The sequence below is a fragment of the Episyrphus balteatus genome, chromosome 2, assembly GCF_945859705.1.
Source record: "Episyrphus balteatus chromosome 2, idEpiBalt1.1, whole genome shotgun sequence".
Taxonomy (NCBI): domain Eukaryota; kingdom Metazoa; phylum Arthropoda; class Insecta; order Diptera; family Syrphidae; genus Episyrphus; species Episyrphus balteatus.
Window position 1 is genome coordinate 33,504,815 of NC_079135.1, and position 18,254 is coordinate 33,523,068.

An 18,254-nucleotide genomic window follows, 5' to 3' on the forward strand; every position below is an offset into this window, starting at 1 on the left:
TGGGCAAACAAACCACGGTTTTAAACTAAGGATTTTTTCACAGGAAAAAAAAATTTAAATTTTTTCGGTTTCTGATATGAAAAAAAGTTTTTTGTTGTATCTTTTGAAAAAATAGTGCAATCAAGAAAAAAAAAGTTGGGCTATCCTGGGCTAACGTTGGGCAATCGAACCACAGTGCAAAACCAACAATTTTTTCACAGAATAAAAAAAATTTTTTTTTTTTGTGATTTTTGAGGTGAAAAAAAATAATTCCGTTATAATTTTAAAACTAAGGGTGGGCTAGCGAAAAAAAATCTTGGGCTATCCTGGGCTAACCTTGGGCAATCGAACCATATAGGTTTGAAAAAAAAATTTGTATTTGGGGGTGCCAACTTCACATAGCTATTTAGGCAAACAATAAAAATTTATTTTTTGTTTTCAGTTTTTTGAAAAAAAAAAAAATCCAAAATTCCGAAAAAAAATTTCCTCCAAATTCATCGAATCAGACATCAAAAGAAAGGTCTCTTCGTAACTGAAAACCAAAATTTTCTCCAAGGTCTGGTTGCTGAGTTATTTGCATCTCAACACTGTTTTTTCATTCTATGTACCTATTGTATGTAAGTTTATTCATCTGTGACATCATAGTTCCAAAATTAGTTATCCCAATTTGACAAATGAGGTATCGTTGAAAGCGTCTAGCTCACCCACTGGTTAATGGCTATGTGACATTAGGGTGGTCCTTATTTTACTCTTGTGCGAAAATTGAGTGCAACGCTACCCTATATTGGTTCCAAATCAGGAAAAAAAAAATACCCTATGTCTTTCATATTTTTATCTCTAACCCTTCCTGGCCCTATTTCGATAAGAAGTTACTAGACCAGGAACGATATTCTGTGTCAAGTGTTGGATGTTTGATCATTCATACGTATAAACTTCTAATTGAAATAGGGTCAGGAAGGGTTAGGAATAAAAATTTGAAAAAATTAGAGGATTTTTTTTTCTTGATTTGGAACCAATCTAGGGGGGTATCCAATTTTTTTTTCCAAAAGACCACCCTAATGTGACATCACATGAAATAGGGCGCCTTCTAAAGACAAAAGTCATAAACATTTTTTTAATTTTTTGTTTAATGTAGAGCGGCTCTGTAAATACTTTATCACGAAATTAATACATACCCCAAAACAATTAAAATAAAACATTCATTAAAAAAACTTTTCTCACCGTGCTCTTACATATTTTGAACTGTAAAATTATAGTCGGTATACCTTCGTATTTTCGTAAACAATAATAACAACTCTCGTCAAATTAGGATAATGTAGGTAAATGAAAAACAGAACCATTTCATAAAATGTCATTAACCCCTTTAAGCCTTAGGGAAATACCTATTTGATTTATAAAAACCTCAACCCCAACGACTCCAAGGAAAAATTATTGATTCATCACAAAAACTACAATAGACAAATATACCTACGAGTATTCCCAGACAATCTGTTTTTAGTAGTGCGCCGGGCGACAAAACATTGATCCAACAAGTTGTATTTCTTTTTTCTTGTGTCCTGTTTGTTTGTTTTTAACTTTAACTATGAAATAGACAAAAATAATTCTTCCGTGCCAAAACCAAATCCAGTTCAAATCAACCCCTGCACGTACTACTCGTATTTTATAGCCAGACGTCTTATCGTTTGTCTTTACAATTGAAAAGTTTTTTTTCTTTAAACATGTTGCTAAGGATATATTAAGTCAGTTAAAAGAATACACATTAGCCTTTATCAACTTTTGACGTCATCCCCTTGTGTGGAATTTCGAATGTTGTGGGTGGACATTGTGGATTTGTATAGTTGTCATGCGCCGATTGTGTCATCCATCAGGGATGGCTTATAGATTACTCTATACACCATTTGACTTCGCTTATATCCTCGTTTAAAGTGGATGTGGTGATGGTGCACAGCAGTGATTGTATTTACAAAGTGAAATTCCCAAAACTATTAAGAATTTCCATATAAAATTAGTGAAATTTACTCGCATTTCTCCTAAAAAAAATAACAAGTTAATCAATATTATTGAAAAACTTTAAGAAAAAATATAAAAGTTTTAATTTACTTAATTTTAATTAAAAAAAAAAAAGGTGCGTGTGCATAATTAAATGTATCGAGAATGAGTGTAGCATGTCATCGCCAAACAGTGTCAGACGCGTCAGAACCGATTTACGAACTTCGGAAAACGTTTTTCTCAGCAATAGTCCACGAACCTCATCGCCCATATCGATACCCCAACATGAAACAACAGCAACCGGCATCGGAACACAACAACATCGATATACAAGACGATGGGGGCCATCATTGGGGAGGAATTTATCCTCCAGTGCACCACATTCTTCATACAATAGGTAGGAAAATGGGTGGTGTACAAGTGGAATGGGCTTATTAAAACACACATCTAAAAACAATTATTATTTGAAAAGGGTGTGAGGAGTTTTACTGTACTCGTACCTCCTTTTACTATACTACAACTAATAGTGTGCTTATGCAAATATAATAGAACTTTAACACAAGGACCGCTTTTTGAGGAGTTTATTTATATCTAAACAATGCAAACAATCGTTGATTGGTTAAGAACATGACAATGATTATTATGACAGTTAAAATAGGTCGTCGTCGTCGAGTTTTTTTTTTTTTTTGTAATTGTCTTTGGTGCTTTAATAATAAATTGTGTGTTTATATTTTGTGACAATGAGCTTAGATATTATAATAAGTGAAACAAAAAAAATTAATAAACCCCTTTCCTCATGATTAGAAACTCATGCAAAATAAAAACATATTACCCAAAATTATATGAACGACATAAAAAAAACTGGGTGGTAGGGAAAATCCGAACAATATATACCTTTTCGTGATTAATTTTATGGCGATTTTAATTACGTCTGACTCACTGCTAGGCTGTGATACTGGAAAATAAGGACAAAAAAGGAAGAATTTCGTTCAATATTATCTCAATAGAAGATTTCTTGCTAAAAGGGTGTTTTTTTTAGAACCAGTTACCAGTTTATGATGTCTCTTAAGTTAGCAGAGCAAGGTCAGCAGAACATATGTTTTGTTATTGGATCTTTTAGTGCTTATTAAGTGCTAATTAAGTGCCCCAAAATTAAATTAAGTGCTCCACTACTTTTGGAGAAAATTAATGTTCTGCTAACTTGATTTAAAGTTAGCAGAGCAATTACCAGAAAATGCCCTAAACTGCTCGTAGAAAAATCGAGTTTGGTATAATATTTAGGTGCTAATTAAGAGCTCTACGAATCCCAAAAAAAAATTTCCAAAAATAATTTTTTTTCCAAAAATAATTTTTTTTCTGTGATTTTCGAAAATTTTTTTTTTTTTTTTCAAACTCTCTTAAATAATTAAGTGCTTAACTAATATAAGTTAAGTACCCTATTTTCCGAAGAATTTTCCGAGGTTTTCCATTAAAAAAAATATTTTCATTTTCCATACAAATTCGCGTTCTGCTAACTTGAAGTTTGATTTTCTCAAAAAATAAATTTTTTTTGACAAAATTCAAATGGAATAGTTAAGTGCTCGACTAATTTGAATTAAGTGCTCCATTTTCCGAAGAATTTTCCGAGATTTTCCATTAAAAAAAAATATTTTCATTTTTCATACAAATTCGTGTTCTGCTAACTTGAATTTTGATTTTCTCAAAAAATAAATTTTTTTTGACAAAATTCAAATTGAATAGTTAAGTGCTCGACTAATTTGAATTAAGTGCTCCATTTTCCGAAGAATTTTCCGAGATTTTCCATTAAAAAAAAAAATATTTTAATTTTTCATACAAATTCGTGTTCTGCTAACTTGAATTTTGATTTTTTCAAAAAATTCCACTTTTTTCGACAAAATTCGAATTGAATAATTAAGTGCTCGACTAATTTGAATTAAGTGCTCCATTTTCCGAAGAATTTTCCGAGATTTTCCATTAAAAAAAAATATTTGCATTTTCCATACAAATTCGTGTTCTGCTAACTTGAATTTTGATTTTTTCAAAAAATTCCACTTTTTTCGACAAAATTCGAAAACACGAATTTGTATGGAAAATGACAACTTTTTATTTTTAATGAAAAATCTCGGAAAATTCTTCGGAAAATGGAGCACTTAATTCAAATTAGTCGAGCACTTAATTACTCCATTTGAATTTTGTCAAAAAAAAAAATTTATTTTTTGAGAAAATCAAAATTCAAGTTAGCAGAACACGAATTTGTATGGAAAATGCAAATATTTTTTTTTAATGGAAAATCTCGGAAAATTCTTCGGAAAATGGAGCACTTAATTCAAATTAGTCGAGCACTTAACTATTCCATTTGAATTTTGTCAAAAAAAATTTATTTTTTGAGAAAATCAAAATTCAAGTTAGCAGAACACGAATTTGTATGAAAAATGAAAATATTTTTTTTTAATGGAAAATCTCGGAAAATTCTTCGGACAATGGAGCACTTAATTCAAATTAGTCGAGCACTTAATTACTCCATTTGAATTCTGTCAAAAAAAAATTTAATTTTTGAGAAAATCAAAATTCAAGTTAGCAGAACACGAATTTGTATGAAAAATTAAAATATTTTTTTTAATGAAAAATCTCGGAAAATTCTTCCGAAAATGGGGTACTTAACTTATATTAGTTAAGCACTTAATTATTTAAGAGAGTTTGAAAAAGAAAAAAAAAATTTTTTCGAAAATCACAGAAAAAAAATCATTTTTGGAAAAAAAATTATTTTTGGAAATTTTTATTGGGATTCGTAGAGCACTTAATTAGCACCTAAATATTATACCAAACTCGATTTTTCTACGAGCAGTTTAGGGCATTTTCTGGTAATTGCTCTGCTAACTTTAAATCAAGTTAGCAGAACATTAATTTTCTCCAAAAGTAGTGGAGCACTTAATTTAATTTTGGGGCACTTAATTAGCACTTAATAAGCACTAAAAGATCCAATAACAAAACATATGTTCTGCTGACCTTGCTCTGCTAACTTGAGAGACATCAGTTTATGTATTATAAATGAATCCAAATATCTGATTTATAACTGTTTCTTCTTTTGTGGACCTTTAAAAAAAACTAAATTCTTCTGTTTTGTAGCCTATACATATATGTCGGTATTGTATAAATAAGAGATCATTAGAGAAAAGACCTATAGCACACAAAACAGAAGAATTTACATCTAATTTATAAATTGTACATAATAGGTAATTTGATGATTATGTGTAATTTCTTATGGAATCCAATAATTTAAAGAGTTCGTAAATTAAATTTTGAGAAAAAGGGTTTTAAGTAGTTTAATTGGGCTTTTTTGGTCAATTTGGTTTTTTTATGTGAATAAAAAATTTAATCATAAGTTTTTGTCCCGACGTTGAAGATGCTCCGAAACTCCAGCGAAACGTCGGGACAAAAATTTATGTTTTATTTTTTATTTACATAAACAAACCAAATTGACCAAAAAAGCCCAATTAATTTATGTACCTAAATTATAAAATTAAAAAGAATTGGTCACAAACACAAACTTGATATAAAAAAAGGGTTTTTATTTTTAGAGTAAAATGAAACTCAAAATTTGAGCAGTGGAAATATTTAAGTTGAGAGAGTACTTTATTGGGAAACGAGGAAATTCTGTGATACGTCTTAGAAACTTATTGAACACTTTTAAAACATCGTTTTAAATAATTTTGACAACCAAATAATTTATTTTATGTATGTATGCAGTTTCTTTGAGAAAAGACTTTTTTATAAAATTTTTTGGAGCCGTTTTTTTAACAAGTGGGTAATTTATATAAATTTCCAAATATTTTTTAAACGAATAAATTGATACATTAAAAAAAAAATTGAATTTCAGTCCCTTTTTCGATACAAAAAAAAAATGAAAGTATTATATTTGACTAATTTTTTGTAATAATCCAGAAACTAGGCATTATTATCTTTCAATTAAGCCATCGAAACCTAAAAAATTGTTTAATTTAATATTTTTTACGAATTTTTAAAAAAATGTTACATGAGAGTAATGCTGGGTCCGAAAGGGTTAAACGGTAAATTTGAGAGATTTTTACAAAATCTGTATGCTATTCGATGTTTTACAAAAACCTATCAACTTATTTATTTTTTCTTATAACTTTTATCTTTCAAATACCTTCTTTCAAAACAAAAATTTCAACATTTTTGAAAACTTTTTTTTTAAATTGAATTTTTTTTTCAGAAATTCAAACGTTTTGATCAATAAAAATGCATACAAAATTGAAAAAAAGATTTTCCTTGCTTTTTGTTCTTTCTATTTAAAATCGTGATTCTTTATTTTTTTTTTGCAAAAAATCGATCGAATAAAACAAAAACGGGGTCGATCATGGATTAAATCGAAACTTTATAGAGCTTTTGTGTGCATAATAATATGTAAAATATACAAAAACCATATCTGAATTGTATAGGACATGTATTCAAGATTTTAAACTGTCCTTAATTGTCATGTGCAATCAGCAAAATTCGATTTCTCAGCGTCTAAGTGGTCGTTTCGAAATTAAAAAAAAAAGCAAATTTAAGCTGAATTAACAAATTATCCGATCCTTGTAGTTTAAAACCGGTAGTAGCAGAAAGAATATTTTTTTCCGGTGAAAAACGTTTTCGTAGGTAGTAAGATCTCAAAACTTGAAAATTCGATCGTTAAAACTCTTTTTTTTTTTTTTGGAAATATACAGTCACTTTAAAATCCTCAAAAACAATGGATTTTTTTATATCGCTTAAAAATAATAATATCTAAACTATTATAATCATTAAAAATCCTCCAAAAGTTGAAAAAATATTTATTTGTTATCTGTGAAGAAAAATTGTGCTCATTTTACAGCCTAAAACATTATCTATAGGTAAGAAGTTCCATGACCACCTTTTTTCGATACTAGCTTTAAAAGTCGTCATATTTAAGATGGGTTAATCGACTGTTCTTTTTGGCCACTCTTGAACAGAAAATACTTCTTTTTTTTTATAAATATGTAGAGTAGATACTTATTAAAATCTTAAATGCTAAGCGGGCTTGAAATGGGTAATAAAGTAAAGTTTTTCTTTGTGTTTACACGTTCAAAACATCGAAGAAAAACTTAATTTTCAATAAGGACCTAAAGCCCGCTTAGGACTTAATATTATTTATATTAAAGTCACAGTCTTCGAAATATTTAATTAAGTTGCTTGCTTAATAAAGTTACTTACATCTAGTTAATATATAACATTTAACTCTGAGTTCTTAGACTGTATATCTTTTTCTAATAAATATGTAAAAACCAGCTATAAATCTTCCTCAACACACTGTTCAATCAATTCTGATTAGCCCTTTTCAATATACCTCGTCTAATATATTAACTTCCTTGAATAATAAATAACATCAACCGAGGCGGGATACCATTTTAATGGAAAAACTTCTCCCTCTCTATCTCCGACCTCAATTTTAAACTCATCTTCATTTAATTTTGTTTATTTATTTTTTTCTATCATTACAGCGCACATTTACCCGCACGTGCAACACGACTCCTCAATCGATCCCGCCTGCAACAGTGCCAGCTGAGTAACAACGGCTCTGACAGTCCAAAATCAACAGATAGCTTCCGAAGAACACCATCCCGTACGTCATCGTTGCACCACAGCCAAAGGGATACCAACAGTTCATCGGATGATTTAATGTTGCATGATAAATCGTTCAGGAATGCAATGATACAAGATGTTTTGCATTTCAAAAAGCAATTATTGCGATTAAGACGGATCCTTCAGGAGGTATGGTTTGATATTAAAAAAAAACTTTTAATAATTTTGCATGCTCTTATTATATCTTTCGTTATTGTTATTTTATTTAAATTATTCTTTTTTTTTTCGAATTTTAATTTGTTTATGCATGTTTCACATTTTTTCTTTAATTTCATATTATTTTTTTTTAATTTATGTTATCACACATCGTACTTTTCTTCTGTTACGCCTATATTCTACTACTTTTGACATCCCTGGTTTTATATGGACATTTTTATGTGTTTAAAAAATAAACATACTCGAAAACATCTCTAATTTATTTATCAAATAAGGACGAAGAATGTTTGATGAGGGTAGGTATTTCAAACCATCTATATAACACTTACATTAGCTATACAATATTTTCCCATCCTTTGTACACAGTGTGTTTTACAAGAATATCTATTTTAACTTCTCAAAATTTAAATGCAATTTATTTTAAGAGGGTCTGGGCTTAAGAAAGACATACCTAATATAAACTTTTTTATACTGATCTATAAATGCTATTCTCAAATGTTTTCGCAATGCAGCCATAAACGTTTTAAGGCAGAAATATTGTTTCCTAAAAATTTCGAAATTGAGGTAAAAATAAAAAAATCCGAAAATATAGCAGTTTTTCACGCACTGCAAACTTAATTTAAGACTATTATTGTATCTGTTTCCACAACATCACATACAAATTATTACAGTATGGGATTATTATTATTTTCGAATCAGGCTGTTCTAATAAATTGACTGGTCTGGAAATATTTTTTCTTTAAAAATCTATTGATTGAAATAAATTGGGTTTGAAATTAAAGTCAAAAGTGTGAAGTTCTGGGGTAAGATTCTATATCACGTAAACGAACAATCGTTTTCGTGTGTGCTAAGGGTTTACTTCATATAGTTTGAAAAACGAAAAAATTTGTTCTGAATTTGTCGAATATTTTCCTTCGGTTTTCAAAAACGAATGATCGTTTTGGTTTTTAAGAATGTGGCCTCTAGTTTAAAAAAGAAATTTGTGTTATTGATAATTTTAAGTGTGTGTTAAAATAATTTTTTACCGAGACGTGTCAAAAAAAAATTTCAAAATTTCAAGATTTTAGTCAAAACTAACATAGGTAACGATGATGGAGAAGTTTTCGCCATGCGTAAATAGTTTTTGAAATCCATTTTTTAAAGTTTTAAATCAACGCAATGTCCGATATAACCTTTTCGAGGTATCATAACGAAGAAAAAAATAACAAAAATAATAAAGCCATTGAATATTATTCAATTTATAAGTTCAAGTGACCTCAACTCCAAAAATTTATAATTGATGAGCCCACTGTCGTACCTGGGCGAAACGCTTTATAAATTTTTGGATTTGAGGTCACTTGAACTTATAAATTGAATTATTTTCGAGGTATCTACGTACACTACCTATACTACCTTACCTACACATATTCAAAATTGTGAAAAAAAAAAATATATCTATAGGCCAAATATTGATTTCTTGTCAGAAAATAAAATTAAAGGTTTTACTAAAAACCATCAATACTTTGATGAAGAAGTTAAAAAAAAATAGTTTTCGTCATGTCGGCCGTTCGTCCGTGCGTCTGTTCTTGGTCTGGGAGTCCATCTGTACATCGATCTACGGCCTAATGGTTGATATTTTGTACATATGCATTTTAAGTGATTTTCGAACTCAGTAAGACAATAGTCTTATTGTTGTTTTGAAAAGAGTTTGTTTTTATTTTTTCTTAAACAAAAAAAAACAAAAGAACATTGCCATTTTTTGCGAAAATTAATATATTTTTTTGATTAATCTATTAATACATAATGTCCTTAATAGCAAAACTAACATTATTCAAAACTTACATACAGATATTTCTTAAAGTTTTGCTTCGGCAGCATACCAGGCACTAGGCTTAGGCCCAATTTATTTACACTCCATTAAATTTAAAGTCGCCATTAAAAAAGGGAAATTTTAAAATTTGTATGCGAATTGACAGTTTTCTAATTTTTGATGGAGCCTTTAAATATAATTGAGAGTGAATAAATTGGGCCTTAGTGGCTTAGTAATAAAAAAACATAAATGCCAAAAAGTATTTTGTGTCTAACGATTTCATCAAGCAGATCTCGATTTCCATTTATTCACGATATCAATTTACCCACAAAATTTCAACTGATTTAAAATTTTGAGTAAAACGTTCACCAGGCCTAACTCGAATTGTGACCTTATTTCTTATGGTTTTATTTCATGTCACCTTAAAGAGAGCCTAAGTTAATAAAAAAAATTGTACACGAAGAAAAAAGGCTACCTAAAAACGAGCGGATTCTGTATTGAATTGAATGAATTTCTAAATGGTTTTTCGCCGGCTTAAATTAAGGGGACAAATCCTCTTATTTTCATGAATTTGAAAATTTTAAAGAAATCCGCTTTATTTTAGATTAAAATCATCCAAATTGTTTAAAAAATTTAATAAAAAAAAAACAAAACAGTGATTGTCTATCAGGCTATCTCACAGTTGGGAATAAGTATGATAAACTGCAACTAAAGCTTAAGTTTGATGATAGTTTTTTAAAATTTTAAGTTCACCTTAAATTTAACAGTATTTAAACGCATTCCTCTTATTTTAAGCGGAAATTGTATTTTTTAACAGGGTGGGATTAAAAATAGACATCATCTTATTTTAAGATGCCCTTTTTTATCCGTGTATGAAGCTCGATAAATTTATTTTTCAGCACTTTTTTGGTACATACTGAGTTAAAAACAACAAAAAACTCGTATGATAAACTGCAACTAAAGCTTAAGTTTGATGATAGTTTTTTAAAATTTTAAGTTCACCTTAAATCTAACAGTATTTAAACGCATTCCTCTTATTTTAAGCGGAAATTGTATTTTTTATCCGTGTATGAAGCTCGATAAATTTATTTTTCAGCACTTTTTTGGTACATACTGAGTTAAAAACAACAAAAATCTCTCATATACTGAGGGAAAAGCCACCATAAAACAACGTAAAATTTAACTATTATTCGGAATGATTTTGCGTTGAAGATGAACTGAACATTTTAAAATCAACGTGGAAAAAAAAATTTAATTTTTGATGGTTTCGTATCTAAAAGTCACATAAATCAAAGTAGTTCATCTTTGAAACAACGAAGTTTCAACTTCAATTTATTTTTTCCTTCAGTTAAGCTATTTGTAATTTGTACATTGTTACCATAAACGATGAAAAACTAGTGCACATTTTTCTCAATCACATTTTTTATGTAAGTATACATATTCTTATTTCCTTGTTATAGTCTTGACAACAACATAAGCTTCGTTCCCAGATACTTACGACTTACTTGAAGGTATCTGCTAATTAAAAACTCTCATTCCACTTTAAAAGCTTGGGAGTTGATAAAAAATACCAAGCAATACCTACTATATCTCAATTTTATGTACGTAACTACAATGTGACGTGTGAATGAAATGTTACATTTTCTTTGCAACTTTTTTTCTTCCATTATTATCTCCTGTTTTTTTTTTTTTTGTTCACACAATGTAACTTAAATTTTTCTTTCCAAACTGGTATCAAAAGTTAAACTTCTTGTACTCTTTTTTTGCATCTATGCTTAATTTTTTTTTTCTCTTTTGTTTTTCTATTGTGACTTTATAGACAGATACTCTCAACCCATTCGATACAAACAATGGGCAACTCTTTGCATCCTGTGGATTGGATACAAAATTTTTAGAAGACATTGATGTGGCAAGCTTGACATCATCAACAACTGACGATCCCGTACAGGAGTTAGCTGATCTACGAAGACAGGTGGTTTATCTTCAGGTATTTGCACGTGATTTCATTTCTTTCATTTGATTACAATTTATTATTTTTCAACAACAAAAAAAAAAAAAACAACCAACAAATATCACAACAATTAAAAACTGAATTCAAACAAAATTGTAAATTAAAATTCTAGATCTCTTAGATTAATAAAGAAGAAGTGAGCATTTCAACTTTTGTTTGGTTTCTAGACTTCTTTAAAATTTTTTTTGTAAAAAAATAAGAATATTACTAAATTTGTTCATTCAGTTTCAATTGGTACTATTTTCAAAATTTTGTTAATTCATCGAAGGTAAATCAAGACAAACATTTAGAATGAATAAAAAAAAGTTATTAGCTTTAGTTATAATGAGGCCAAAATTAACCCAATTCAAAATGTCTTGACTCAAAAATTTCTTAAAACTTCAAGAAAATTAATAAAATTTTTACTTAAACTCACAAAATGCTCAGTTCTCATCAAAAATAGCCGCTAAGAGCCATTCTACAAACTTTTCCAAAATCAAACTAAACAAACAAAAAAAAAAAAAAAAATACAACAAAATATCAAAAAATCTTTCAAATATATTCCCAAAAAAAACTTTGTTTTTCCATTTTAGTTAAATAGTTTTTAAGGTAACTTCTTCTTACATAATTAACTTTATTAATCATTTACCGATTTACCTAATTTAAAAATACATATTATATCATTAATTTAATTATTTAACATTTCCCTTCAGTTTAAATATTGTGAAAACTATTGTTAAATATAATTTTTTTTTTCTAATTCCTTAAACAAAACATTTTTTATAAACTAGTTAAATTACATTAATTTTCATTTAGAAAAAAAAAAACACTCATAAGTTTAAAAAAATTTAACTGTCATACCAAACAAAACATCGCATGTACAGCACAGATGTTAAGTTTAAAAATATAAAATTTAAAAAATAAATCTATACATATTTAATTTTTTTTATTACGTTAATAGTTTTACATTCTACATAGATTTAGATTCATTAAAAATTATTGTAAAAAATAGTCTTTTTTGTTTTAATTAATTTTTTTTATTAATATTGTAAATGAAAATCGATGTTTTAGTTAATTTTAATATTAAAACAAAATTTATTATTTTTTTTCAATTTTTTTAAAGGGACAAGTTGATGATCGTGACAGAACAATACGGATACAAAAAACCCTTATTGATAAACTTGAATCAGATACTGGAAAATATCCACAAATTTCATCTGAAAAAGAATGCGTGAACACAGCAACACAAACCGAAAGGGTAAGTAGGTCCAATTTTGATTTTTCCATTTACCTACCTATAGAAAATTTTATTTGAAATATGCAAGACGAATTGAGCAACAAAAAATACTTGGATGCAAATAACTCAGCAACCAGATCTCCAAGAAGCTTTTGGTTTTCAGTTATGAATATAATTTAAAGAGACCTCTCTTTTGATGTCTCACTTGATGTATTTGGAGAAATTTTTCCAAATGGCATTTTTTTCCGGCAAGGGAAACATTGTATTTTTTCAAAAATCTGAAAAAAATAATTTTGTAATTTTCTTATCAAAATGCATAGATCTGTTCATTGTGAACTCATATCTATAAACAAGAGCTTGTTTAGAGACTTTGGTTCCAAGTTACCTGCCTCAGAAACTAAGAAAACAAACAATTTATTGGCTGCAAATTACTCAGCAACCACACTTCCAACAAAATTTTGGTTTTCAGTTAAAAATAAAATTTCTCTTCTTCAAAAAAAAATATTCAAATCTTAAATCATAAAAATTAATAATTTTTAAATTATTATTTTCCTAGACCCGTCCACTCTCCATTGGCCCTGAAGGATTATCAAGGTAAAAACAACATTGTATTTATTAAAATTAAGTTATTCTTTTATTTTTCTTCTATTAAAAATAAACTTTTATTTAATTTTTAAAATTGAAATAAATCAAACCCATCATATTCCAGCTTAATGCATATAAATCAACTTTCCAATCGATGCAGAGCTTACTTAACAAATGCGTTTTTCATTGTTAAATCTTCAACTTACACAATCTTACATAAAACTAAAAATTCCTTTAGAATCATTCAATTAAATATTTTTCAAGCCATAGTCAGGTCTTATTTGTGTATTTCACAATTAATCATGACAAAAGCAAATAATGTTAAGTTACAACTATTTTCACTTTACGAACAAATTTGTTCATATTCACAACGAATAAAATTTTCCGTTCAATCATCTCTTAACATAGTTCGAAGAAGGATTACTTCTTTCAATTTTCAAAATTATTGGAACCACCCGCTTCTGTTAAGTCATTTTAACTTGGCTCTTAATACTTCCAGAACTAACTTGTTTCATATGTTTTATTACATTCAAGGTTTTATTTCATAAACAAAATAGATCGTTTTAAAGATCAGCTATTATACTACCAAATATACAAAAATCGGATATTTTCCACTGATATTATTTTATTGGAAATTATTATTTAATTTATTAAAAAAAAAAACTTTATTGCATTTAAGTTGACTAAATAATTTTTTTTCTCTTTTTTATAATCATTACATGCTGCGCTTTTATATAAATTGAATTCAATTTTATATACATTTTGGATTTTATTAAAATAATTATATTGAAATGGTATAACATTTCCTTTAATTTTAATTTTTTGAAACTTAAAAAAATACAAACAAACACAAAACAAAAAATAAAAAAAAAAAAAACATCAAACACTTCACACAATGAAATTCGCAAATAAAAAAAAAAATAAATTAAAAAACTAAATTTTGGAAATTATTCTGACAATTATATCAGAATACAATTTGGCCAGGTACTATTTTGTGATGTTGTTTTGGCAATTGTTTTATTATGTGCAATTAATATAATATGTATACTCCATATAACTTATTCGTGTATTGATCCTTGTTCTTCGTGTCTTTAATAGAACTTAACCATTTTTTTTTTATAAATATTAAAATATTGTTATAAATTATTAAAAAAAAAAAAAAAAACTATTAAGATATGAATAAAATTCATAAGAAACTTTAATTTACTATTTTCTTTAAATTAATTTTTTGTATGTAATTTTGAGATTTGGACCAGGACTTATTTTAAAGCTCTAATCAAGTGACAATAATAATTAAGTACCAGTTAGGGAGTTACCTTAAAATAAATTTCATTGGTTTGAGGAAAATTGTGTCAAAAATATACGTTTTCTCAAACAGAGTTTGCTTTAAATACCATTCAATTCCCAGTTCAAGTAACTCATCATATTTTCCATATTTTCAATCACATTTCAAATTTAAAGAGTAGTTTGCAGCATTTACTGCTTTAAAAGAGTGATTAAATAGCAGCTATCACTTGCTGCTCCTTGTATATGCTGCTCACTGCTATCGCTGCTCTTAAAAAATTGATCCTTAGCACACCACTAATTGCAATAATTTGAGAATTTGTACCTAATTTTTTTTTACTTTTAACTAAAACTTGTTTCGAGACTTTAGCCAGAGGAATGTAAGAAAAAAAAAAAATGTTTAGATGCAAATAGCTCCGCAACCAAACCTCAAAAAAACTTTTGGTTTCCGGTTAGGATAGAACTTAAAATGACCATTCTTTTGATATACCTCACTCGATGATATTAGAAGAAATTGAAAAAAAATCATTTTTTTTCAGCAAGGGGTACCCCTTGAATAATTTTTTGAAATTCTAAAAAAAAATGTTTTACCTAAATGAATACATGTAGGTTTGTTCACTGTGAACTCATATCTGTAAACCAAAACTTGTTTCGAGACTTTTGGTTCGCAAATATCTATAACTGAAAAAACTCCAACTATCCAATCCTAGTGGGATTTTTTCTTCTTTCAAGTCTGCAAGTTTTTTTTTCCAGCTTTTGTATCAAGAATAAGCCTGTTACCATTATTTTTTTTCGTACTTGATTAAAAAAATAATGATTACGTTTGCCAAAACTTATGGGCAAAATTAAAATTAAGTAGGAAGTTCGTGAATTAATTTTGTTAGTCTCGAAAATAGATTTTTTTTTTAATAAAACAGTAATAATTACTTATTTTGATGCCGAAAACTACTTAAAAGTACCTACTAGTATTTTTTCTTTCCTTTTAAATTTTAGTCCAAACATTAAAAAACGTTCAGAGAAAAATAAGAAAAATAAGCAAATTATAATAAGTTTTATAATTTTATACAATATTTACACACACACAAAAAAAAAACATAAAAAATATTGTAAACAAAAAATAATTTAGTATTAGTGACATTTATTTAAAACATGGTAAACGTATTACTCTTGCATGCTGCAAATTGTAGTCCAGTGAGGTAAATTACAAAATAAAAAATATTATCGAACTTGCATGCATAAAAATTATTATAGAAAATATATACAAATATAAAACTTATCAAGCTTTCCAAATAAACTAAGCTGTTTGCTAATATACTTATAAAAAAAAAATATAATAATTAAGATTGCTTCTAACCTTGCTTTCTCTTATCCTGTATAATCTAATATCATTATTTCTATTACAAAATTATTTATAATCTATTACAATTTTTTTTATTTTTATTTTTTTTTTTTTCTGATTTCTTTTTTTATAGAAGTAAACCTGAATACACAAGTTATACCACACATTTCCCTGCCACAACGATAATCACAACAACTACTTCTCCGCTCAATGGCACAACATCATCAACATCGCAGGCGTTAACACCAACAAATAATCAAACTCGCCGCCATACTGTTATTTCAACAACATTCACCAATTATAATCAAATCTCGCCATCGCCGAGAAGAGCCTCAATTGCTTGGGAACAACAACGTCCTCCCAATGCTGCCACAGTTGTTTATAAGCCTGTTAAGATAACGCTTATTGGCGATCCAATGTGTCAATCACCAATAAAAAATCACCAACAACACAATGGATCTACAACAACAACAACATGTAATGGTGGCGGTGATGTGATGAAAAACAACAATAGTTCCTCAAATACTAATTGTAATGGTAGTAGTAGTTGTAGTAGTGATTTAGTGGATGAAGAAAACCGAAGAAATTTATTAAATGGTTACCATCATCATAATCATCATAAAACACAGTGCAATGGAAAAGAAAATGGTTATGAAGATATTGAAGTCAGGAATCGAAACCATCATCAACATCATCTTAATCATCATCATTTGAAAAAACATAATCATCATCATCAACATCTTCCGCAGCAAAATCAACAACAAATAAAAAAACAACAACAACAACAAAATTTAGCCCCTACTGTTACGATAGTCTGACTTTAGTGATTTGTACTCGATAGAAAATTAAGTATTAAACAAAAAAATTTGAAAAAAAAACAACAAAAAGTTATATAAAAACAAAGAAGAAAAAACACAACAAATATTACTTTAAAAAAAAACAGCTCTTTACTATTAACTTTAAAAATAATATTAAACAAAAAATATATATATCTATACTCATTAAAAACAAAACAAAAACCTCCATTTTAAGGCATTATATCATATTTAAATTAACAAAAAAAAAATAACAAAAACAACACTATTAATATTCTAAAAAACCAAAAATAGCTTTTTCAATTGCATTATACAAGCAGGTTAACTATAACAGTGATTGGATTTAATTTAATCAGCCTACAATGTCATTTTCAACAGTTTTGTGTTTGTTCCTTAGTGATTATTAGTTTTTTTTTTTCCTCAGGTGGAAATATAACTATTTGGAGTATAAAACAGTGACCTGAGACCTCTTCACAAGATGCCCCAATACAAACTTTCTGGGACCTTTCTTATACACTACATTCTGTAGGATCTCTCAGTATGATTCCAATGCTACCAAATTAAAATGTTAAACATTTGTTGAATATACTATTCAGAGATCTACCTTTAGGACCTCTTACAATGATTTCACAATACTCCTGTTTAATTTTTAATTCGAATGAGTTTTGAACGGTATCACAATACAATTTCAAATTTTATTGTCAAATCAACCATTTTTAACTACATTGCTGAAAACTTGATTTAAGACCTCTATTGACTCAACTTTATTTTTAAATTGAATCTCTTTGAATAATCCCACATTACAAGTCCAGTGTTATTGTTATCAGGTTTCAAAACACTCCCCAATGAAACCATTTGGAAACTTATATTGTGGAAAATTACATTTAGAACCCCAGGAGACGATGCTGTAAAGGTACTAGACACCTATCAAACTCAACAGCATCTGTATTAAATTTCACTGTCGCTGGATTATAGCTTGAAATAAGTTATGAATGCAACTACTTAGAAACCTTTCTTTTGAAAATAACACATTTAGGACCTCTTAGTACTATTTCCATATTCCCGAGTTTTATTATGAACAAAGTCACCATTTTGGACTCTAGTTTCAAATCAGTAGCCAATGATACCATTTTTATAAAGAAACCTTTCTTGTAAAAATCCTACATTTAGGACCTCTTAGCAATGCAAGTATTTTCGACAGAGTATACGACTGAATTACACTCGAGTTCCAGTTGAATATTTTTCACTAATGCAACCAATTGGAAACTTTTTTATGCACACCACATTTTTAAGACCTCGGATATCGGAATAAGATTCAGTATGTTATCACTCTTTACTGCAACCATTTCTTAGTATACGGAGGGTAGCGCTGGTAATTCGGCTCCCAAGTTGAGTAAAACAATGAAATATTTTTACAAAGGTCTCAATAA

At 28.1% G+C, this 18,254-nt stretch overlaps 1 protein-coding gene across 9 annotated transcripts in view; it reads left to right on the top strand.

Annotated features, from left to right (window-relative positions):
- Positions 1–16,887, top strand: part of LOC129909189 (probable serine/threonine-protein kinase nek3) — a 186,978-nt gene extending 170,091 nt beyond the window's left edge. For 6 of the 9 annotated variants that reach the window (XM_055986200.1, XM_055986202.1, XM_055986201.1 and 3 more), the window contains 6 exons: positions 7,488–7,758; positions 8,061–8,081; positions 11,394–11,561; positions 12,688–12,822; positions 13,358–13,395; positions 16,143–16,887. In XM_055986200.1, the coding sequence (XP_055842175.1) occupies positions 7,488–7,758; positions 8,061–8,081; positions 11,394–11,561; positions 12,688–12,822; positions 13,358–13,395; positions 16,143–16,827 (1,318 nt within the window). In that variant the 3' untranslated portion in view covers positions 16,828–16,887. Of the gene's footprint in view, positions 1–7,487; positions 7,759–8,060; positions 8,082–11,393; positions 11,562–12,687; positions 12,823–13,357; positions 13,396–14,354; positions 14,371–16,142 lie in introns of all 9 variants that reach the window. The other 3 variants (XM_055986208.1, XM_055986203.1, XM_055986204.1) reach the window with 3 other exon arrangements.
- The last annotated feature ends 1,367 nt before the right edge of the window (positions 16,888–18,254 follow it).